Genomic DNA, 26,094 nt, shown 5'->3' with positions numbered 1-26,094 from the left:
ATAACACACAATACCCTAAGCTTTCCACCAATTTAATTTATGCACTCAATTTTTGTCGCATTTATTTACGACATGCTTGCATCATCCCTAGGGCCACCACTTTATATATCACTGGCTTATGTGTACAGTAAAAACGTGGGAATCGATTTTTATCAGTTAGTTTTCTTAAAAGTAATTTACCAAAAAGTCCAAATGTGTTTTGACTTTGACAAAGACTCACCCTCATCACCGTTAAGCACACGAGACTGTTTCATTTTAAACAAAGATCTTAATTTTAAATATGCATATGTTGTTGTATTAAATACTTTGATAGATTTGTCACTTGTAATAATCCTATATGACTCGATCAAAATTGTATTATTACATTTTCATCTGATAGATTTATCACTTATAATAATAATCTTAGCTATCTGATTTAATCAGAATTAGATATGGTTTATAAAAAATAAAATAAAATAAAACTCACTCTCATTCTTTTCTTCCTTTTTGTTCCTTTATCCCCTCTAAAGGTTTATTTGACATTCATACAAGTTAGACTACAAAACTTTTCCTCTGGCTACCAAAAGGAAAAGACTAACCACCAAGAATTTCAGATATTGCATCAAGTTTTGTTAGCCTTGAAGGAACCCTCACACTGTTATGGAAACTCACCAGCACCAAAAGAAGACAGAAAACGATGTGGCAAATCTCATAGTAGAAGTAGCACCACAGTTGAGGCAAGAAGGAAACAGAGAACAAGAGCAAGCACCCTCACCACAATCTTCAACACCCTCTTCCCCTTCTCAAGAGTTCTCCTTCAAAATCTCCCTCCACCACCCCACATTCTCTCACAACTCACCACCATCTCTTGCACTTGATTTGTCACCTGCTGATGACATATTCTTCCATGGTCACTTGCTCCCTCTCCAACTCCTATCACACCTCCCTGAATCACCACGCTCTTCAACCAATTCCATGGACAGTTTCACTCTCCCCATCAGAGACTTTCTAGAAGATGAAAACCAAAACCACCCCATTAAGGACAGTGGCAGCACCACCACCTCAGACAGCAACAACAGCAGCAAAAGAGACCAAGACAACATAGGAAGAAAAAGGGTACAAGGTAAGTCCAAGTTTGGTTTTTCATTGTTTGGATTGACCAAGGGGCACAAAGGGTGCCAAGATAAGGAAGGTAATGAAGTGAAGCACAAGAAGAAGCCAAGGTTTGATTTTGATGTGATCCATGCAATCAAAAAGTACTTGAGACTGGTCCAGCCTAGGATGCTTTTCAAGGGACAAAGAGAGAAAATTAGACCCCATAATGGACAGTGTTATTCTTATTCAGGGAATGTTACTCCAACAAATTTGAGGGGTTGGAGAGGGCAATATTCAGCACCAGCATCAATGAGGACTTCTCCAACAAACAGTGGTCTCTTGATTGCAACCACACCTCTTCCTCCTGCTAGTGACAGTACCATGGAAGAGTTGCAAGCTGCCATTCAAGCTGCAATTGCTCACTGCAAAAACTCAATTGCAAAAGAAGAGAAGCTCAAGTGCTGATTCAAAGATAGGAGAGATTTTTTCTTTATCTTTTTTGTCCCTAGTGTTTTATTTACTATCATTCATTTTCTATGTGCTATTTAAGGTATCTTGTACATAAAAAATGTACCATCATAATGTGGTTAAAAAATCACAGCTAGAAATAATATCTCAGAAGATTAAGAATCTTGCTTTCAAATACCAGGTAAGTTGAATTTTTGGTATTCATTATGGTCAAATAGACTTCTCAAATCGAAGAACGTTCTTAAGAATATTGTCTTTCGGAGAGGACAAAATTTTGTGTTCTTCTCCAAATAAAATTTATCTTAACAGTATGTAATATATATATTTATTCTTAATTATTAAGATAAAATTTCAATTCTAATTTAAAATATGAATGGTACGTATGATATTGCATCTAGTTTTTAGAAAATTACCCACCAATAAATTCCCCATCTCAACAGTGGGATAAGAGTATGATTTCCCATCTCAACAGTGGGATATGAGTCATACACTTATCGACCAGACCAATCTTGTTTCATAAAAATATTAAGTTGCATCCTGTTCTAGAATCTAGAGCAACTTGTATACTTTTCAAAGAATCTAGAGCAACTTGTATAATGTGTGCCTTGTATTTATGTCATGATTTTTTGTAAGCTTCTTCAGCTAGTGGCCAGTTCTGCTTCCATTTGGATCAACGATAGAATATAATTACTATGTATCCAGAATACACGGATTGATAAGAGAGAGATATCAATAATTAAGAAACTATATGTTATTTTCTCAAAATGGTACGGATTCTCTATGTGGCAAATTCGACATGAATGTGCACCTAGCAGCCAGAGATGCGTCAAATTTTATCATCTTAAAGGGCCAATGTTTTCTCTACATTGTCCTTGCAAGATCCATAATATTAATGATTACCTGAGCTACGTTATTCTTTTTCTTTCATTTTCCGTTGCGTTGGTATTTTGTTTTCTTTCAAAATCATACATATCCAATTAATTGCTGTCCAATTGAGACGTGTTAGGACCAGATATCATATACCTGATTCAATTCTCTTGCCAAATAATCTATTCTACCCTGTCACAATCATGTCAAGAAAGGTTATATGGATTTTTGAAGGTTACAACTGTTGGTGACAAATCACAACGTATTTATATGCTTAAAGGGTGTGAACAGGTTCCTCGCAGACTTAGGAGTCACGAAAGCTGAATCAACACCAACCAAATTATTTGCCTAGAAACATAAGGAATATCATCATCATTATGCGATTATAGTTTCAAACACAATTAATTACAATACTATTATTAATTGGTACCGAAACTATATCTTATTAGGACATTAGGGGATGGGGAGGGGAAACAAGTGAAATGAGATAGGGATGTTCCATGGTGATTGGACTCTATCAAGAATTTGTATGTAAATTTCCTACTTAATGAACTAGAGTCAAATCTAAACCTAACTCGTTGAATCTAAATAAACTTTTAACTCATTGAATTCAAAGAATTGTGATTTAGGATAGGCTAGAGTATTATTTTATTAGGAATGTGAATTTATATTTATTTTTATAAAAAAATATATTATTAGGATTATTTAGTTTTGAGAGGTTCCAATTTATAATAAATAGATTGATATAGAAAGAGTGGTGAATATTAGTATTGGTATGGTAGTAATTTTTTTAAAAGAGGAGATGTAACACCTTACGTTTGTGTAATTAGACTAATAATATTTTTGCTATAAAATTTAAAGAGTTGATAGGTTACAGGACATTTTAAGGTTTAAATTATATTTTATATATTTGTTGTGATGAAGATTATATTTTAATATAATGCTTTTATTATTATTATTATAAAGTGAGGGGAAGATAGGTAATCATAGATGAATTAGAGGGAGGTTAAGTTAGGTTATATTAAAAAGAGAGACGCATTAGTTTCTGCTCATACTCTCATTTTTCTTTTACACTCTAAAGAATCAGGGGGATAGGAGATCATTTTAAAGACCCATGTTCTTTGTTGTTTGCTGATAGAGGTAAGGAGGAGTGATAATTTTCGCTCTAGGGCATGAGATAACTGATAGGTAGTGAGGTTAGCCCGCAACCTCTATGTGTTGTATGCGTTACATGAAGAGGGAAATCCCAATTATTTTCTATTCTTGATTATTATCTATCACATGATTGTATATTGATATGAACTGTGAGTATATATAATTAACTTTGTGCATTAAGCCTGCTTGGAATGAATTGAGTTGTTGTGGATTCCCATGGGAAACTTAAGAGCACGCGTGAGAATGGTTACCGTGTGAGCACATGATGGGAAAGTACAATGATATAAAATTCATGTTTTATAGATGCATTATATGATAAATTAGAGTGTTTTTACCGATTGGAATGATAAATACATGTTTTGGATTTTTTGTTTGCAAATCGCGATTCTACAAGTTTTGGTGTTTCTAATATGGCACCGGGCGCCACTTGTGTCTCGCTGGGCGCTTGGGTGCCCAAGAGTAGAGTTCACCCCCTGTTTTGTTTGTGTTGGGTTTGGGGCATGTTTCATCAGGCATTATCGAGGGAGTCCCTGTTGTTATCTCATCGAGCGTGAGTCATCCTGAGAGTTATAAGTGCTCACTAGATGTGTTGCGTCGAGCATAGATGGATTTCTGTCGAGCACTGATTGTATATAAAAGTTGTTTCCTTTACGAGAACTAAGAGAGGTGAGGAGTAATTTGAATGTTGATGAGTGTGAAATGAACATGTATGCTTGGTAAATTGCTTGAGGGTGATACTTGATTCTTGTTAGCAATTTGTGTATGTGGTAACATATATGTATGATTAATAACAATTGTCAACATGACAAATCGTATATGTGGCAAATTGTTAGATGACAAATTGTTGAGCATAAGTATAAATTGAATTCATAATATGAAAGAGTCTGTGTGACATGCATCATAGGCATGCAAATCAACAAATCAACAAATAGTTTAATATGCATTGCTCATATCTTAAGATTGGTATCACATGCATGCAAATCGAGAGTTCGTGTCTATTGGATTTCATATTTGCATGTGCCTTGTTAACAAGTGCTTGTGTCGGTAGTGATAAATGAATGATGGTGATAGTTGATTGTTATTATCATGTTATTGTATAAATAATGTATGGAGTGTGTTTGACTATCTGTTTCTTATATTCCATGCCATAAGCTAGAGTGAGAAGTTTTCTTACACCCTTGTGTTCCATGTCTTGTTTATATGTATGTTGTTGCCAGTAATGTTCATCAGGATCTTGATGACGCTAGTGATAAGACGTAATTCTTGTTTTGGGAGTACTCTGATAGGACATATGACATCGGGACTTAGATTATGACTAGTTAGAATTTTGTTTATGTTAGTTATATTAAGTAATTGATTTTATTTTTCTTGTAATTTGTTATTTTTCCTAAGTTTATTTTATGTTAAAATGTAATACCTTTTTACACATGCGTGATAGAGAATATCACATATGACTCTTAAAAAAGTAAGAAATAATTAATGGGTATTCATCCAAGAACTTATTCACAATATAAATAGGTATTTAATTAGTAGAAACATAAATAAGGCTACTCGTAAAGAAAATAAGTATTTCAAGGGAAAGAGAAGAGTCATATATCCACACACACACACATATATATATATATATATATATATATATATATATATAAAATCAAGAATTAATAGGAAAAGACACTCTTTGTCTTCATAAAAAATAGATAAAATGATAATTTTTTAATAACATTTTTTATTATTTTAATATTTATAGTAGTTTTTGACAATTTTTTTTAAGAAGTTACTAAGGGTAAAATAGATATAGAAATTATGAACATGAAATGGGATAATTCCTTTTATTATTAATATAGATTACAATAATAAAAATAAGACTCGAATATATATATATATATATATATAGAGAGAGAGAGAGAGAGAGAGAGAGAGAGAGAGAGAAAGAGAGAGAGAGAGAGAGAGAGAGGAGTGTTATAATAATTTTGGTGTAGTTTTTACTAAGTATTACACCGCTCAATAACTTTATATTAAATGTGAATTTTGTAAATCCAACCGTTAGATTGAAAGTGCATATCTCTTAGATCATATATACAAAATTTTTATTAATCCAAAATGATTTGATACTTCATTTTTATAAAACAAAATTGGCGTAATATATTCATTTCAAAATATACTAAAATATGAACACTTTGATTACCTTCAAGTTGTTGTTCAATTTTAACAAAACTTGATATACACGTATAAAGTGATATAAACTTTCAATCTAACGGTTGAATTTACAAAATTCACATTTAATATAAAATTATTGAGCGGTGTAATACTTAGTAAAAGTTACACCAGTATAATTATAATCCTTCTCATATATATATATATATATATATATATATATATATATATATATATATATATATATATCTTTATGTATATTAGAGAAGTGACAATACACTTTTTAACATACTCACTCTTATCGATAGGAAATTAAAAAAAATTACAAAATCAAAAGAGAGACATTATATAAAGTGTGAGACTCACCAAATTTTATGTTTTTTAATAAATTTTAACCAACTATAAAAAATGTGTTTAAAAAAGTGTGATATTTTCATACATATTATTCTAACTCTAATTTATATGTATACCTATTATAAAAGGAATATATGTTTAATGTTTTACTAACTATATTTTGGTTTTTATTTTTTATTAAATACTTTTACTCTTAAATCTATGCAACAATTTATAATTTTTAAAACTACTCGTTTGATAATTAAAAAAAAAATAATCCACTCTCACTAATATGTATAATTACCTATTTTCAAATCTTAATTATTATTTTTTTTACTACAACCACCTTCTCTTAAAACTCTTAAAAAAATACAAAAGTATAAAACTTAATATTCATAAAATGATATATGAATGCAAGAGATGTGAGAGATTCTACCATAAAAGAGAATTATTATCATTATAACTTTTGTTTGTTTATGAGACTTACTTTTGTAGGGTGGTCTTTACTTGAGATTTTTTTTTATCTACAAAAAACTTATAAATATTTTTGTATAGACGTCTCTGAATTATGTATGAAGTGTTAAACTACATTGAATTTGTGCTATTTTTTTTATGTGTATGTAGTGTTTTCTCTCTCTATATATATATCCTTGTTTATGTTCGATATTCTCTCCTAACATTAACCAGACTCATCTTGGTTGAGTTGATTTAACAAGAAATAGAATATAAAATTCAAATCCAATAATAATCTTAGTTATATATAGACCTCAACCTTAGTGGCAATGACAATGAACTAGAAAGTGGGATGGTATATTTTAAAATAATAAAAAAAATTAGGCTAAAAACCTAATTTGGTCCCTTATAATTTTTTTTTGTTTCAATTTAGTCCCTCATTAATTTTTGATCTCAATTTGGTCCCAAACTAATTAATTGGTTTCAATTTAGTCCCATATTAATTAATTGGTTTCAATGTGGGACTTTCCGTCAAAATTGCTTTAACGGTGTTAACTTTTGGCCACGTGGACGCCACATAGATGCATACGTGGATGCCACGTGGATCAAATTTTTTTTTTAAAACACCTGGACCCAGAACGGCCCGTTCTGAAACCGGAACGGGCCGTTCTGGGTGCACTTTTGCTGTGTTAATTTTGCATCCGGAACGGCCCGTTCCAGGTGCAAAATTAACACAACGAAAATGCAACCAGAACGGCCCGTTCCATTTTTAGAACGGGCCGTTCCGGTTTTATTTTATTTTATTTATATATAAAATATTGATAATTTTATAAAATATATATTATTAATTATATTTTAATTATGTTATTATATCTAATAAAATAAATATATTAATATTTTTTTTATATTTTATTTTATTATGTTTATTTTATTAATTTTTATCATTTTATTCTTTTAATCTTAAATAAGTTGCAAAAAATTATAAAGTGATATTTAAATATTTCTTCAAACAGAAAGAGAAAGAAAAAATTATTACTCTATTTATAAGATAATTATATTTTATAAAAATAAGTAATTTTAAAATTTTTACTATAAAAAAATATTTTTCAAAATTATTATATTTTTTAATAAAATTAATCAAGAATATTGGTTTAATTGCATTTTATATCTCTCAAACAATTGTGCAGTTTTGTGATCTCCAAGATTTTAATTGCATAATTTTAGTGCTTAAAGAATTACAATTGCGCGATTTTGGTCCTTCAATTTTTAATTGAACAATTTTAGTCCCTCGAATATCATAATAGTATGATTTTTGTTTCTCCCATTAAAAATTAATAATTTTAATATATATATAATGTTTTAAAATTAAATAATTATTTATCTATTCAAATTAACATATATTATAATTTTTTGTAATGTATCAAATGATATATATTTATTATTACTAAATAAATAAAATTTATATATTATTAATATTTTAATATTACTAATAAATTAATATCAATAATATTTTTCCTATATTTATAAATAAACTAATAATTTGATAAATATATATTAATATATTTTTACAAAAATATAAATATATAAGATCAGATATATTTTTCTAATTAATATACTTATATTTTTGTAAAAGTATATTAGTTTATCTATAAATATATTAATAATATTATTGATATAATATAAAAAATTATAACATATGTTAATTTGAATAGATAAATAATTGTTTAATTTTAAAACATTATATATATATATGTTGGATATCAGCACATATCAATCAGAATCTGTTGGAAATCAGCATATATCAATCAAAATATTCAATTCTGATTTGTAAAGATTTAATGTTAATAAGATCAATTTTATTTCCCCTCCTTTAATTATTTAGATACAGCATTTATAGGGAGAATTATTTCCCAGATTTTTAGGGATAGATTAGTGTGCAGATTTATTCCCTTGTATTCTATTTATACCACTTTTGTATTTTTCCCAAATCAGAGAAATATACATTGTATTTTTCCGCAATATATATATATATATATATATATATATATATATATATTAAAATTATTAATTTTTAATGGGAGAAACTAAAATCGTATTGTTATGATATTCTTGATTAATTTTATTAAAAAATATAATAATTTTGAAAAATATTTTTTTATGGTAAAAATTTTAAAATTACTTATTTTTATTAAAATATTTATTTTATTAGATATAACAACATAATTAAAATATAATTAATAATATATATTTTGTAAAATTATTAATATTTATATTTAAAAAAAAAAAGTTAAAACCGGAACGGCCCGTTCTGAAACCGGAACGGGCTGTTCTGGTTTCACTTTTTGTGTGTTAATTTTGCATTCGAAACGGGCCGTTCTGAATGCAAAATTAATACACCAAAAAAGAAACCAGAACGGCCCGTTCCGGTTTCAGAACGGGACGTTCTGGGTCCAGGTATTTTAAAAAAAAATTTTATCCACGTGGCATCCACGTGGTATCCACGTATGTATCTACGTGGCATCCACGTGAGCAAAAGTTAACTTCATTTAAATAATTTGGACGGAAGTCCTAAATTGAAACCAATTAATTTTTAAGGGAACAAATTGAAACCAATTAATTAGTTTGGGACCAAATTGAAACCAAAAATTAAAATGGGACTAAATTGAAACAAACAATTAATATAAGGTACCAAATTAAAAAAATTATTAGTAATTATCGGAAAAAACATGAATGGATATGGACGGGATGGCTGAAGAACAAATTAGGGAAGTTTATAAAGTACCAAGCATGTCAATTATATTTCAAAACAAAAAAAAAGTAAGACAATTATATTAGAGCCATAAATGATGCCCAATATAATACATATTGACTTTGTCAATCTTGACATTTCAAATGCGTAACTTTCATGATAGGCAAATGGTGGTGAAAGTCACAAAGATAATACGAAGGATAAACACTGAACCATTGAAAACGATGATGAAGTCTACATATAGATACGAGTAGGTATAATCACAAACTCTTTTCCTTATTAAAAAGGGTCAGCATCATAATGTTGTCTACTGAAAGCCCAACTGAAATTAGAGCCCATTATATAAGCAAGTGCATGGATCCTCTCTTCAACGAGAAAGGTAGCCAAGACAACAACCAAACCATTCAATAGAAAATGAAAATGAAAAAGAAAAAAAGTTAGAAATCAACAGATACGATGTTATTAGTATGAAAATTTTATTATTGATGATTAATATGTGTTAAAAAAATTGATTGAACATTTTTAAAAAGGTTATTTCTTTCCGATATTAATTTTGTTTCATGCACAATGTTGGAACCGAAAACTTAGTTCTGCCCATGCTAATGATATATTAATAAAATTTAATAGCTCATGCATTTATATTTTTTTTTATCAATAGTATAAGCTATTTGTTTGATGTTTAACACTAATTTATGGATTTTTTTAACATTAATAAAGATTGGATCTAGAATAAATAACTAGTTTTCCCGTAGCAAACTAAGGTTCCAAATTTTTGTATTCAAATAGAAAAGGTCCAAATTTTTGTATAGAGAGATGTTTGCATTTATATCATATTGTCTCGAATAAATTTTCCTTCCATATAAGATGTTTACAAGAGACAAAGTACAATTTTGAATTCCTTATTTAATGAATATTCTTTAAATTAAAAATAAAATAATTACATTAGATAAGCATATTACATCAAGATTTTAGATAATAATGCATAATTTATTTTAAAATAAAATGAAATTTTCAAATAACAATTAAAAAAGTTCACTTAAAGTTAACTTTAAAATAGTTTAAAATAAAAAATATTATATATATATATATATATATATATATATATTCAAGCATTGTAAATTTGTAATATAACCAAGTCTCTTAACTTAGTGGTTGCAAGATTGGCTCTACAACACGGGAGTCGATCGGGTACCCTTATAGTTAATTTTCATTAATGTTAAAATAATGTTTAATTAACAAAAATTATATCTTGCAAATGCAAATTAGGTTTTGATTTTTTTTATGACATTGTGCATATCACATTCATTGACAAAAAAAAAAACTGTATTGTAAGATGAAAAAATGGGTTGCAACTTATAGGTTGGAGTGAACATTTTAATTTTAGCTTGTCTAGCCGGCTCGCTAAACCAAATAGCTAAATAAAGATAGGTTGATCTATTAGTTCATTTAATTAAATATTTTTTTATTTTGTAACTTATGGTGTGTGTCACTTTATATTGTGATATAGTCTTTGTTATTGAAGGATTATTAATACTTGTATTATAATTCTTAAGAACTATTATAATTTTGTATTGTTGAAAAACTATCAGTTATAATTTTGATTGAAAAATAATTTTTTTAGTAATTTATAATTTATTATTTTTGTATACAGTTTTAAAGTTAAAGAATAAATTTATGTTATAGGTCATTTAATTAAATTTGTTCGATTGATAAAAAAAATTAAATTTATGAATTTGAATTAATATTAAATATATATATATATATTTTTTAATTTTAACATACTAACCCGCAAAACCACACTATATTTTTTAGTCAGTGACGGACGCACCAAAACAAGCTAGACTGAGTTGTATTTATTGTAAGATGTAATGGTTCTGATTATTTGTCTCCAACCATTAATCCTTCAATGAATTCATCCGTTTGGTCAGCTCCTTTAACTAATGTCAATTATTACTATTCTACCAATAACAATATTGATGATACTTTTCACAACCTTTGTTTTGATGAGTGTCATCACAATGCCATGAAAAGGACTTATTTTTCCCATATTAATATTAGGACCAACACCAACTATTTTTTTACTATAGATTAGGTCATTGTCGACCAAGGAATAATTTGGTTAATTGGTAAACTAAACTATCACTTACCTGATTAAACCTTTTAAGGGTTGCAAATTATTCGTACAAGTCTATTGACTTGCTTTCTCTTTACTTATTAATATAAGAAAATATTATTTGTATAACAACTTATATTACTTAAAAAAAAAAAAAAGACAGACAGACAAATTTGAGATGTAATAAATGAAATAAGAGAAATCGATACGAGAGTTAATCTTGTACAAATTGTTACATGTATATCATATCTCTTAACATAAATATTGAATATATTTGGTTAAAATATATTTAATTAACTTATATTAAAAGAATGAAAATTATTTTAGAGTGATTTTTGTGTGCACAAGTTTAGAGAAATTTATTATAATGTTTCGAGTTTATGGATCAGGTTAAGTTAGATAAATTTTTAGCATCAATTTTATTAGCCCGTCTCAAATATTTTATGAAATTCTTTACATGAATTTAAGTTAAATTTTACTTTTGATCTTCCTATAATATATAATTTGTAATTTTGATCCTCCAATTTTTAATTCTACAAGTCTAGTTCTCCAATTTTATAAAATATTCCATTTTGGTCTCTTTGTTGAATTTTCATTACTTATGGTTAAAATTGCAATGTTGGTCATTATTTAACATTAAATAAACGATATGATAATTAATATTTAAAAATATTTATGTTAAATTTTAGCTTTAGTTCTATTTTTATCTCATAAAAGGTAAAATAAAATGAAAATGTGATAAAAATAGGAACTGAAATTCCTCTATGAATAGAGAACACATGAAAATTGAAGACAAGGAAACATCCCTACGAAATTGTTTGATGATAGAGGCGAGGAGGATCAATGGAGGAAGATGTCCAAGAAGAAACTACTAAGGACATCCTCCGGCTGGAAAAAGTTGAGAAATCTTATCAAGGATACAATCATGTGACTAGACTATGAAGGTGGGATCAGGTTTCTACCTAAATTCACTATTGCAACAACAAACTTTAATGAACTTTGTACCCCTTGGAAAAAGTGCTTGGTGGTGAAGTTGTTAGGAAAGAACATTAGGTTCCTTACAATGCGAGAGAAACTTTGTTCAATTTGGAAAATGGAAGGAGGTTTCAAATTGATGGATGGTTATTGCAATGTCAATTTTGATCTCGAGGCAAATCGAGAAAAAGCTGTGAACAATGTTCCTTGGATGATATTTGACCATTACTTAATAATAAGGCAATGGTCTATAGATTTTGTTGTTATAGAGACAATAATAGACAAAACCTTAACTTGGGTTTGTTTCCCAAGTATTGGAATGATCTACAAAAGTATTTTGATGTCCAATGCATCTGCCATTGAAACGCCTATCAAAATAGATACAAATACCCTCAACATGACACAAGGTTGTTTTGCTAAAGTATGTATTCAAATTGATCTTAATGTCCTTGTGGTAGGGAAATTCAATTTGAATGGTAGTTGGTACAACATGGAATATGAAGACCTCTATATTCTTTACTCTCATTGTGGTTGTTATGGACATGTTACCAAGGAATACAAGGTAGTAAGTTCAGAGCCCACACATGATGAAAAAAAGGCAGCATGGGAGGTTGCACCATTTGGAGAAGTTGTCATGGCTAACCCTAGCCATGCAAATGTGAAATCTTATAGCAATTCGCCCATAGCGGCACACAACAATCGGATGGTTGTTAAATGGAAAGTGAGAAAATTAGGGACAAATTATCTTAATAGATTTTGTGGAGATATGCAACATGATGACAACGATAACGACGATGATAATAATAGTAATAGTAATAATAGTAATAATAATAATAATAATAATAATAATAATCATAATCATAATCATATATCGCAATTATCAGGTAACGTATAATCGGGCCATGCGGGTGTAATAAATCTTGTAGGGTCATCAAGTTAAATCATTAACTAATCTCCAAAAGCAGTTACGAGAACCGTCAGGGTGCTCGAGCATAAAGAATGAAAAAAAAAGTCAAACTCAAAACTATGGATCGAGAAAAAAACTCCTTTGAAGACACCTATATACCAAGATAATACGTTGGCTCTAAATGGTGAGGACCACACAAAATTACCCATGAACAACTCAAATGGTGTAGTTATCTAGGTACCAAACCAGAAGCCTATGTTGCATTGCAAGTTTTACAAAACTAAGAATGGTCTCAAGACTTCCTTAAACCTCACATGCGGTGAGAAACAAATATATCATTAATCTTGGGGATGATATTATGATGTCTTAGGAACTATTGGTTGCAATAGGTTTGGATGATGAACCAGATGACATGAATTTAGATATGAAGAAGTCTTCTATGGCTCAAGGGGACCCATCACTCAATGATGTTGAGATGAAACCCTTACCCAAGGTTCCATTTCCTTCTCAATATCTTTTATGGATATCTTAAAGACTTGAACATTGTTTCTCAGAATATCTAGGGAGCAATAAATGCTAAAGGGAGACCACATGTCTGTGAGCTTGTGAAAATGTTTCAACCAAACATTTTTATCTTACTTGAAGCTCATTGCTTATTTGTGTCAAAAAATAAGTTTTGGAAATTTTTAGGGTATGAGGTGTGCCATATTGCAGAGTAATAAGACATACAAGAGCATTTGTGTACTGGCCCCTATCCGTAGGAAGTTCCAAACAACACGATCCAAAGCTTTTCCTAAGCTATCTCCTTTAAAGTGACACATGGAAACCCTTCTTGGTGTTGTAGTGTAGTTTATGCTAGTTCTCATGCACATCAAAGAATCCAATTGTGGGACTGTTAAGTCTCAATTTTACCTCTTTTTGGATGAGACTTATTGAACAAATTTCACTCATCCTTTGAACCATTGCAATATAATTGTTCTCTTTTTGGTTCATTTTGTGTGCAGATATAACTAACCCAAATTCAGCTAACAATACCTTAATACACCTCATTTTTTGTGCAGGTATTGAGCTAGTGACTTGAGGATTGAAGACTCTTAGGATTGGAAACCTAAGAAGCTAAGGAGCAGAGAAGAGGTTCTGCGCCGGGCTCAATATAACCCGCGCTGGGCGTGACAAAAACAGAGTATTTCATCTCTGCCGGTTATATTGCGCCGGGCGCAAAAGGAATTAAGCCGGGCGCAAAAAGAATTAAGCCGGGCGCAAAAGGAATTGCGCCGGGCTTGTGTTGAGACAGAGAGTGCTTGACTTCTCTGGAAGAACTTGCGCCGGGCGCGAAGAATTGTGCGCCGGGCGCGGAACCCTAATCTGATCTCCCAGGCTCGTATTTGAAGCCATTTTCGGGGATCTTTCTCTCCATTCTCACATTGGGCGCCTCCAGGAGTTGCGGAAGGGATTCCCAGGGCTTGGGATCGTCCGTGTGCGGATCTTTCCTTCGGTTCTTCATCCTCCTTTCATCTCTATTTTGTATTTGCCCTCTTTGTTGAGTGGTTTCACCCATTTTGTGGGGTTAGATGTAACCAACGTACTCTATTGTAATCTTTACGATTTTAATGATATATATACATGTTGTTTTATTCTTTGTTGTGTTTGTTTCTATTCTTAATGCTTGCTTTGGATTGATCACCCTTTGCATGATTTAAGGTTCCATGGGTATTGGAAAATAACCTGTGAAACTAGTTCTGAAACATATGCCTAGTGGTGATTGTATCTAGGGATAGAGCTTGACCCATCAGTAGTCTTAAACCCTAGCCTGTAATGCGGGTGTAGATATTGGGTACTCAAGGGATTGATATTCAATATCCGCACCTAGGCTCTTTCTCTAAGGGATTAGGTTTGAGTAAACTCATGGGTTGACTAAACAATGAATTCAACAAGAGATTAAGGATACATTAGTGTTACGTTTGGTGAAATCTGACCCCCACAACCTCACAATACCACAATACCATTCCTTACCTTTTCCACTCACAAAACAATATTTATTTACAGCTTTCATTCCAATAGTCACAACTTTGCATTCACTGCACAAACTATGAAATTGGAATTATTCTTTAGTCACGAATAGTCAATAAATGCTTATATTATCTTCTAATCCCTGTGGATACGATATTTTTACTACTTGAACGGCCGGTATACTTGCCGTGTTTGAGACCGTTGATAGAATTAAACGAATTTACAAATATTAACAAAAGTGTTTCAACGGAAATCTCAACAAGTTTTTGGCGCCGTTGCCGGGGATTAGAATGGCGATTTAGTATTTGTAGCTATTTGTGACTTATTCTTTGTTTTTATTGTTATTTTCATTTGTGTGTTGGTAATGAATTGTTGAAGCTAACCTGTGCGCTCTAGTCCTCTGCTTTCTCTTGTATGCAAGGTACTGTGAACTAGATTGACCAATTCCTCTGAGCAGTTGCTGAGCAATCCTCAGATTGAGCACAAAGCAAGGAGGAACAAGAGCAACAGGAGGAGAAGGAGAGTAGAGCACTTCAAGTTGGTCATCGTCAGGCTCGGGACAGTAAACAAGCGCTTCCTGGGAGGCAACCCAGAGATCTAAACTTTGTTTTAGATTTGTGTTGCATGTTGTTCTGTGATATATGTGTTGTTTTGTATTATGTGTTGGATTGTGTTATATGTTGTTTTATGTTATATATGTTTTGTGTTATATGTTGTTGTGTTCTATGTTGTTTGTGTTAATTGTTAAGTGTTTGAATCATGTTTGAATGAGTAAATATAGGGTATATTTTGCTTGGAGTGTGAGAGATGAGGTAACTCTGTTTCCGGGTGGTTATAAGGCCTCCTTTCAAAGCAAATTTAGGCAAAAAAAAACTGACCATATCAGGGTTACGCTCCCGGCGCGCTTCACCTCGCGCCCAGCGCAAGACTCGAATTGTGGTCTCTGGAACCCACCACGCCGGGCGCGTTTAACGCACGCCCGGCGCGATATCAGATTTTGAAACCTCGTTGATTTTCGCTGATATGAAGCCCGGCGCATCTGTGTTAAGCCCGGCGCACCACACCCCTGACACCCAATATTTATCTGTTTTCAATCATGTTTCTTTATGTTCTGTTGTATGTTGTATGTTTGTGTGCTTTATGTTGCATTATTATCGTCCAATTCCGTGTGCATGCATGTTGTGCTTAATTTTGGTCTAAGGATATTCTCCATTTTTTGCTATATTTGCTTGGTCATCAATGTGTATAATTTTTGTGCTCACCATGTTCTTTCATGATTATACTCCGCAATCACTTCTGGTTACCAGAACTTTCAGGCATATACTGGTTGGCCTGGGGACCAGGCTCCTAAGTTTGGGGGAGTGGAGCTGCTGATGCTGATGGAGTTGATGATGGTAGAGCAGCTCTTGGAGATGATGATGACCAGACCCCATAGATGGAAGCAGATGGAGCCTACCTTAGTTTACCTTTGTCTATTGCAATTTATTCTTCTGTCTTTTATTTTCAGTATTTAACTATTTTTATATATAGTCTTTTTGATGATTACTCTGTTGGTTCTTTTTGTGAATAGTCTGCCTTAGCATGGTTTTTAATCTTGTTGATACTTGTTTTGTTTGTGGTCGATTCTGGATTATAGTTTGCTTGATGTTTATGGTGTGTGTACCTTATACATTTTCAAGTCACATAAGATATTTAGTTCATAACTAGTTGCATACGGGTTTCAATGTTGATCATAGAACTGAGCTGAGTTTGATAGTTGTGCATGCATAGCCGGGTGAGGTGTGAGCCTAAATACCTATGAGTGAACTACACTTAGGTTGCATGATAGACTTTGCTTGAGTTTCCCTGGTGGTTTGCTTATGTTGTGCACTTATATGATCAAGGCATTCATACTCCTCTATTTTGTAACCATCTAAGCCAAAAAGCCATCTCCACTCTTCACTTGACCCATACCTTTCTAAGCCTAAACACCACACCTTCCACTTGTCCCAAACCATGAAAAATTAACCATAACCCTTGCTTTGGTTAAGAGAGCAAACTGATGACATCAAATAAGTTTGGGGGAGTTGAAGAATGGGGAATTTTGGGAAGAAGAAAGTATGTGGTCAGCCATTACAAAAAAAAAAAAAAAAAAAAAAACAAAGCAAAACAAAAACAAAAATATTAAGATGCAAAAATGTAAATATGCATCTCATAAAGGCTAATGGCTTGGATCAGGTAAAGGGCATGTGCCAAATTGTTGTAATGGGGTATGGAGAGGGACATCATTGTAAAATCTTATTTGCTCTCTTAAGCTATAGCACCTTCAATCCTTGAAAAACCATAAAACTGCTACCGCTTGACCCTGCTTGACCCAGATTGCCCTAATAAAGACCTTGTGATAAGTGTCTGCATTTGTTTTACCACTGGTTTCATTTGGAAACGAAGAGCAAAGTTGAATTATGTGGCGTGAGTAGTAGACTAGAGAGAAACACTCACCCTGATACACTAGTGTGCATAGAGAGAAACATTTTTCTAGTGAGGATGCTTACACAGATAGTCATTACTCTTCTCAGCTCTTTGATCTCTTTTGAAACCTTTGTTTGCACCTTGTCATGTTCTAGTGCAATAATTGTGATTGAAAATTCATCTGAGGTTCATGCTTGCGAAAAGAAGATACAAGTGAACTAGGATGTAGAAATTGACTCACTTGCATTGCTTGTTATCTGCTAGATTAATTACCTTTTGCTTGAGGACAAGCAAGGTTCTAAGTTTGGGGGAGTGGACCTATAACCAAGATTCACAATATGATCCACAATCCTTATATGCTAGGTAGAGACTTCAATAAAGACCCTCTGAGGTTTGTGGGGGCAACTTCTCTTCTAATAGAGTAGCTCTCTTGTTAGACATGATGAACAGTTGTGATATGTTTGATCTAACTACAAAATGGTTGCACTATACATGGTACTGCAAATAGATAGGTAAATTTGTAGCCAAAAAAATTGGATAAAACCCTTATTAGCCAAGCTTGGTGCCTTACCTTCTTAAAGGCCTTTGCAAAAAACCTTTGTATGGTGTATTCTAACGATTGCCTTATCTTGATTAAATGTGGTGGCATCAAAGGGGTTAAAGGTGAGATACCATTCTATTACCTAGTAGTTTGGACAAACCACCCTTTGAAAGTGTGGACTAAGGGTTCCTCCAATGTCCCCCAAAGGGCTACTTGAGGTTAAGGATAACGCCTTAATTTTCAATAGGAAATAGGAAAGTCTTTGGCATTCTAGACAAAAGCCCCAAGTCCAAGCCAGACTTAAAGGCATTTAGAATGATCTAGAGAAGAAGGATTTTGATAATTGTCAAATATGTCAATATCTTTTATCCAGTTCTAAGAAATTATCCAGCATATCTTATACTTTAAAGTCTTGTTTTTGTCAAAAATTAGTATTTTAATTTTGTCTTAATTAATTGAGTTCTTTTAGTTTTAGGTATTTTTGATGATTTTTTTTTGTTAATTTTGAGATATAGGGAGGAATGAGCTAATGTCAAAGGAATTGAACATTGAGAGCATTCTCTTAGAGTGAGAAGGAAGCATGCTCTAAGCGACTTCCTGCTCGCTCAAGTGAGCCAAATGGTATCTCTAAGCGAGCTAGCACAGATGACACCCTTAGAGAACCATGAAAACTCACTTAGGCAAGCCATCTAAGCACTTTGAGCGAGCTAACGCTACAATCCTAGCATGGGCATGTCATCAAGCTCATTTAAGCAATCCAACCTTGTAGGTTAAGCGAGTCTACATGAAAAAGCCCATTTAAAACATTATAAAACTTGGGCTTGAGAGAATAGAGGGATATTTAACATATTGTATATTTTAGAAAGATTTGAGAGAATAACATTAACCATCACAAAGTTCTTGAAAGTTTCCCTTAGTTTCTTTATGCGATCTCATTATCCATGAGCGTCATTAACTTGTTAGACTTTTGACATGCATACCAATTGTTGCAAGTTGTAAAATGGACGAAAGTCCAAGTATCAAATCTACAAAGACTTGTGCTACAACTAATTAATCTAATTTAATGCTAATTAGGGAAAATATATAAAAGATTATTTGCATAAAGATAAAGAAATAATTTTTAGGTTTTTTAATTATCATAACACTTGTTAAAAGATAATTGATAGATTTAATAATAAAAGAAGAAAATTAAAGATATTGTCAAATTGATGATAAAAGATGATAATGATTGATTTCACTAACTTTCCTCGTACATATCTTTCCCATCGTTATCCAATTTAAGTAATTATCAAGTTAATTCAATAGATAACAAAAATATTTTGACCTAATCTCTTAGGTGAGAAATTCTAGGTTACTTAAGAAAAATCATAATTCTTTGACGAAATTTGTTAAGAAACCCGCATTAAGGTTGGAGGCCTAAAAATTGATTAATAATATTTATTTTATTCCTAATAATAAGCGTTATTAATATTATTCTTTAGATTGTAGTTTCAAAAGGGTTTCCTAACCTTAATCAATTCTATGAGATGACGTAGACGGTAGTTAAGTCAAAACATGAATCAAGAAGAAAAAAAGAAGAAAAATTAACTAAATAAAAACTTTAATTGAATAAAAATAGGAATAGTTTTGTGGAGTAGGGTTTAGGGTTCAAATCATAGTTTTAAAAGAGTTTTCCTACCTCAATTAATTTTATGGGATCATGTAGAGGGCTCCCAAACTTAACTCATGAGCTTGAATTGATTCGAGTTCAAACTTGAAAAAGAAAAGGTTAATGTCGAACTCTAGTTAAATTGCAAGCTAAGCCAAATATTAATTAGTTAAGCCAATCAAGCTGAATTAAGCTTGGCTCAACTTGACTCATTTTCAACCTTAATTTAATAATTATTTAATTGATAAAAATAACTTATTTATGTGACAAACATCTCCTCTTATTAATTTAGGTAGTGGTTATTGATGTGTTGAAATTGTTATCATGTTGGTAATTCACAATTTGGAGTTAACAACATGCATTGACTCCCTTGATGAAAAAAAAAGTAAGGGACAAAAAATGTAAGAGAAATTTATGAGAGACTAAAAAAAAATTTACAGTGTAAAAGAAAATAATTATATTTTGAGAGATAAAAAAATATATTTAAGTTGAATTAAAAAATAAAGTTAATGACACGCATTAACTTCCTTGATGAAAAAAAAAAGAGTAAAGGACAAAAAATGTTTAAGCAATTTATGAGAGACTAAAGACAAAATTCACGACGTAAAAAAAAATTCATTATATTTTAAGAGATAAAAGATATATTTAAGTTGGATTAAAAAATAAAGTGGTTGTCACTTGTACTCTTTAACCAATTTGTCTAAAATTCAGATCCTGACATTTAGTATGAAATAAACTATGTTGAGAGGAGAATATTCATTTTATGTGTGCTCGCAATTAGAGTTAACAAAATGAACGACCCATTGTTGGTTGCCCCAATGCGAGCTAAAGGTTGGGCCAAAAAAGTCCAGATTGAATTTGATCTTTAAATTGATGTCCATGTACGACCCAATGTAGATTATAGGATTTTTGAATCTACCCATTTTTTTATTTTTTAATTATTTTTTTCCAAAATTTAATGTTAACAATTTTTGCAGTAATTATTTTTCTCCAAAAGTATTATAACATCTTCATAATAAGTTATCGGTGTCAAATCAAAGTCAACCAAAAAACTTAATTAAAAAGAAAAGAAAAAATAACAATTACAAACACCAATATGTCAATAAATAGAAACACACATGTAAAATAGAAGAATAAAAACATTATAATAAATTCCTTCCTTCTAGATAATCTATACTTAACAATTCAATCCAAATAAAAAAAATGTAGTTTTTTCTATCATGTATTTTAAATAATCATTCTTTATCTTCAACAATGGTATTTAAGCTCTCTTTATGAAATCTTATAATTCTAAATTAATGGCCTCTCTATCATTATCCTCGTTCATAATCTAAAATACAAAAATGAACATGTTATAAGTAAAATTTCATACAAAATAGTTGTTAAATTTCAAATCCTAAATATGATTAAGTGTAAAAACAAATTACCTACAAAACTGTGTAATCAACTACATGTGCAAAGTTAAATGGTGTTAGCATGAGTCCTTTTTCCCTTCCAAATGAACATGAATTTTGTGTTTGTTGTGACTCATGACTCGCACCTAAATGAGTACAATTCTTTTACTTTTTATCAATAAGTAAAATAGAAAATATTAAAATTTAATAAAAAAGTGGGTAGTGCATGACCCAATTGGACAAATTACCTACAAAACTTGTAATCAACTACACGTGCAAAGTTAAATGGTATTAGCATGAGTCCTTTTTTCCCTTCAAATGAACATGAATTTTGTGTTTGTTGTGACTCATGACTCACACTTGAATGAGTACAATTCTTTTACTTTTTATCAATAAGTAAAATAAAAAATATTAAAATTTAATAAGGAAGTGGGTAGCGCATGACCCAAATTCTATAATTTATCAAGTAGGTTTGAACTAGTCCAGCAAATTCAATCCATTTTGTGGATACTACTTATAGTCTCAAATAAAAATTAGTTATTATTTTTGACAATAATATTCCGTATAAGATTATGTGAAATGCACTTTTTTTCTCTCTTTAAATTCATAGGTTTAATAAAGATGGAATTATTTTTCATTAATAAATCAATTTTTCAACGGTGTGAATTAATGTTTATCAATTAAATATTTTTATAATAAAAACGAAATATTACAAAGAACCTTCAAATCATCCATTATTATATTGAACTTAACCCTCTACTCCTTTTTGGTTCAAAACCCCTTCATCTAAACATACTTTATAGTATGTTTGGATGAAAAATTTAAATGAAGTAATTCATTTATTTGAAGAATTTCAAATTCTTTGAGGTGAAATACCTTGTTTGGATAGAGAATTTATAAGGAATTTGAAATTCAAGTATTTGTGAAATTCCTTGAAATAGTAGAATTTCAAATTCTCCCAAAAAAGTAAGAATTTGAAATTCCTCATTTTTTTCTTCTTATTTCACTTATATGTTTTATCTTATCTCTTATCTCTTCATGTTTTAATTATTGAATATTCATAAATATTTTTAAAATTATTAAATATTATCTAATATTAATTTTTAAAATTATTAAAATTTTAAAAATTAACTAATATTTATTTTTACAAAATTTAATTTAAAAATCTCAACATATAAATATATTTTTAAAATCAATTTTACCATGGTAGAATCAAATTATCATATCCAACCCAACAATTTAAAAATTGAAAAATTTGAATTGGCTTATCCAAACAAAATATTTTAAGAATGCTAGAAATTGAAATCAATGTAATTCAAATACCAAGAATTTAAAATTCCTTGAGTTTGTAAAATTCTCCATCCAAACACACCATTAGTGAACTATGATGTGAACTCGGATTGTACGTTGAACCAATTAACCAACGCTATACAAGTCGTTCTTCCCAAAATTCAGGATTGAACCCATATCACATCAACCTTTGTTATTGTAGAATTGACCCTTTCTTTGTCGATTTTCATTTTTTTTCTTCTTTTTTTTTTCCCCTTGAAGAATTGATCCTTTTTGACGATTTTTTTATTTTACTTTTAAAGAACAAAACTTTAGTATAATTTTTTTTATAGATATTTTTAGTTTTATTTTTATCAAAAAATATCAAAATACCACTAGCCATCCTTTCCATGAAGTTGTTGTACTATACATTAATTTTACAAAAATGTTAGTGACAAATTTTCATTGATGTACTCTTACTAATATTATTTTTATTATTAGTTGAAAATTTTAAATTTCAATAAATCCTATTACTAAATTGAAAAAAAAATCATTAAATAAGATGTAAAATATGTAAAATTTATGATTTTTAATAAATTTTAGACGATATTAAAAAGACAGTATTTAAAAAAATATGGTTAGTATTTTTCTAATTTTATGCTGTTGAAACTTGGGCAAGTGGCTGATACCACCAGTAAGTGAAGGCCCAATTAATCCATTGAAAGCGTAAATGGCACATCCGCGTGTTGGGCCTACTATTGGGTCAAGTGGCTGCCACCTTACACGCCGTGTTTTTCGACTCTTCATTTTCTTGCGAATGGCATGATCCTGCATCCAAGTCACACTAATTTTAAACCAATACGTTTCTCTCTATTCATTTTTTTTATTAATATTTTAAGGTTTTGTGTCTTAGACTAATTTGACTTGGTTAAAAGATAAATAAAGTTTGATTAAAAATTATTTTCATCAAAAATCAGACTTAAATATTATCTAAATAATTCGATTTTGAATTCAATATATTAGAAATTTGTGTTCAACTTCTTGATTAAGGAAGTTTTAAATCCGCCATAGGGTTCATCATTTGAATTGTGTGCCCCATTAATTATGAATAGGATCCCACATTAGATGCTGATAGTAGACACTTGTTTGGAACCGTGTTAGTTCATCGTACGAAAGAAACGTTTACTTGAATCATGTCTTTGCAACAAATTATTCAAGTTGCAGATATTCTTGCTGACTATGGAATAAAAGTGTGTCAAAATTATAATGCTTTCTTTTTTTGAATTATTCTTGATTTCCTTTCCTAGAGGTTTCTAAGTTAATATAATAAATTCTATTCACAAAAGAAAAAAATGTTTGGAACCGTGTTAAGTAAGGTATAATTGATAGATGATTTTTTTCTTTTAAATATCTCATTAGGAAACCAATTCTCTCTGACCTAGTGTAGTGGACCCGCGACAAGAAAAAAAAATCTTTTCGTAAACATTCATAATATCTTCACTTGTCAAATTTTCATATGGCATAATAAATGTCATTAAAACTATCATTCATTAAAAAAAAATCCAAACGATGAAAGATTTATTTGAGAGCACATGGATTTATAATCATTTTGTTATTTCTTATATCTTTTTCTTGAATGGAAAATTTACCAAATAAGGTTACACTATCATTGATAGTCAACTTGAACGTATTATAACTTTATAAGTCTTTCTAGAAAAAAAAAAAAAAAAACTTGACCCTATAAGAAAAAAGTTTTAAATATTTATCAACTACTTTCGATTCAAAACTTAATATTTTTTTTAGAAGGAACCTATTGATGTTTAAAATTATGGATATTATTTATAAATATAATATTTTTATCACTATAAAGTAGAAATTTAAAAGAATAAATAGTAAGATTATATAGTTGATTTTTTTTTTCCTTCATCAAATCGTTTTCTTTGTTGAAACTTAAAAGGAATGTGTTAAAGTTTTATTGGTAAGACTCTCTTTATTAAAAAGAAGTTTAAATATTTTAATACATTAGAAATCACTTTCAATGTGACTTCTAAAGTAATTTTATAATTTTCAATAATTTTAATATATGACAATTTCTAATTAATATTAGAGTAAAAAAAATTTTTCTGTCAACATTTTTAAATTAAATTTGAAAGAAAAAATAGAAAAATAATAAACAAATTTTGGTTTGATAAATCAATAAAATTTTTGAAACATTTCTTAAGTAAATATATTTTAAAAGAAAGTAATTATGAATTAATAAAATATTTTTAACACGGTATATTAAAAAAAATATTTGAATTTTGATTATGAATAACACTGAGGATAGATTAACTAGTATAAGATTGTTTTGGTCTATCAGCGAGATAACAAATTTGTTTCAATAGGTAGACCTATTTAACCCACCTTTGTGGATAGACAACTCGAGTTAAGAGTATTTAACTAGTTAGCCTATTTTTCTTGCCTCATTTTAGTTGGCCACTAATGAGTTGAGTGGGTCAGCTTGCCTAACAAACATTTCTTTAAAATTAGGAAAATAATACAAAAAATATAATGTAAAATTTTGGACTTCTATTTTATTTTCCACAAAAAGTTAATTGTGTTTAAGATCTACTATTTCTATTTGAAGGTCATAACAAAGGATTAAAGGTTGATCTATCTTTTAAACATTATTTATTTATTTATTGATTTTAGTACTAGAGAGACAAAGTTGTTAAAGAAATAAAATGAAATGATTCAATTATAATTACTAGGTGTACATGAGAAAGGAATGTTAATTAGTATAAGTGAGTAGTGATGAGTTGGGTCAAATTTATTTTTATTATTATTTAACTTAATTTTGATCGGGTTATTTATTTGAATCTAAGCTTGATTCAAAGTATATGAGATAAAATATGATCAAATCAAAATTTTAATATAATGAGTGTGAAAAACATTTGAACAGGTTGTAAATTTTTTTTATTAACTTATAAATTAGTTTGACTAAAATAAGTTTATTTGAAAGGAAAACTTATTTTATAAACTTATAGCTTAGTTAAATGTGTTAACTCTTAACTTTTTTTTCTTTTTTTCTTTTTTATCTTCATTAGTTTAATTGAATTTTTTTTCTTCATTTTTTAATTTAAAAATTATGTATCTTATCATATATTATCTGATAAATAATATGTGATTTTGTATGAATTAATTTATTATCTAAATTACACGAAGGTCATTATGACTAACTATGGTGAAGTCTTAGAAACAGAAAAAAAAAAAAAAAGAGATTGAAAGATACAGATAATATTATTAGCCAAAAGAATTTAGTGATCTAATTAAGAGCAATTAATAACAAAATTAAGGTGCATGATGAGTTAAAAAAAAAAGTAATATCAATAACAATTCCCCTAAATTTTTAGGAGGACTTACCATTCCATGAATGAAGCTTCGTATTTGGAATCCGCCAGGGTAGCGTAGCAGAGAAATTCGCATTTTCTATATTTGCATGGAAATTCAAAAGTGTTGCTGTCCCCGCCAACTCCATCTTCGCTTAACAATGTTTT

General features: G+C 29.9%; 1 protein-coding gene across 1 annotated transcript; it reads left to right on the top strand.

Annotated features, from left to right (window-relative positions):
* Nucleotides 1–453: 453 nt before the first annotated feature.
* Nucleotides 454–1,717, top strand: LOC109812313 (BRI1 kinase inhibitor 1). Its single transcript, XM_020376250.3, has one exon. The coding sequence runs from the start codon at nt 640–642 to the stop codon at nt 1,537–1,539; it is 900 nt and encodes a 299-aa protein (XP_020231839.1). The 5' UTR covers nt 454–639; the 3' UTR covers nt 1,540–1,717.
* The last annotated feature ends 24,377 nt before the right edge of the window (nt 1,718–26,094 follow it).

The sequence above is a fragment of the Cajanus cajan genome, chromosome 9 (genome assembly GCF_000230855.2).
Source record: "Cajanus cajan strain Asha chromosome 9, NIPB_CcT2T_4, whole genome shotgun sequence".
Lineage (NCBI taxonomy): Eukaryota > Viridiplantae > Streptophyta > Magnoliopsida > Fabales > Fabaceae > Cajanus > Cajanus cajan.
Note: the sequence above shows the minus strand (reverse complement) of the source record. Positions and strands in the feature narration are given on the sequence as shown.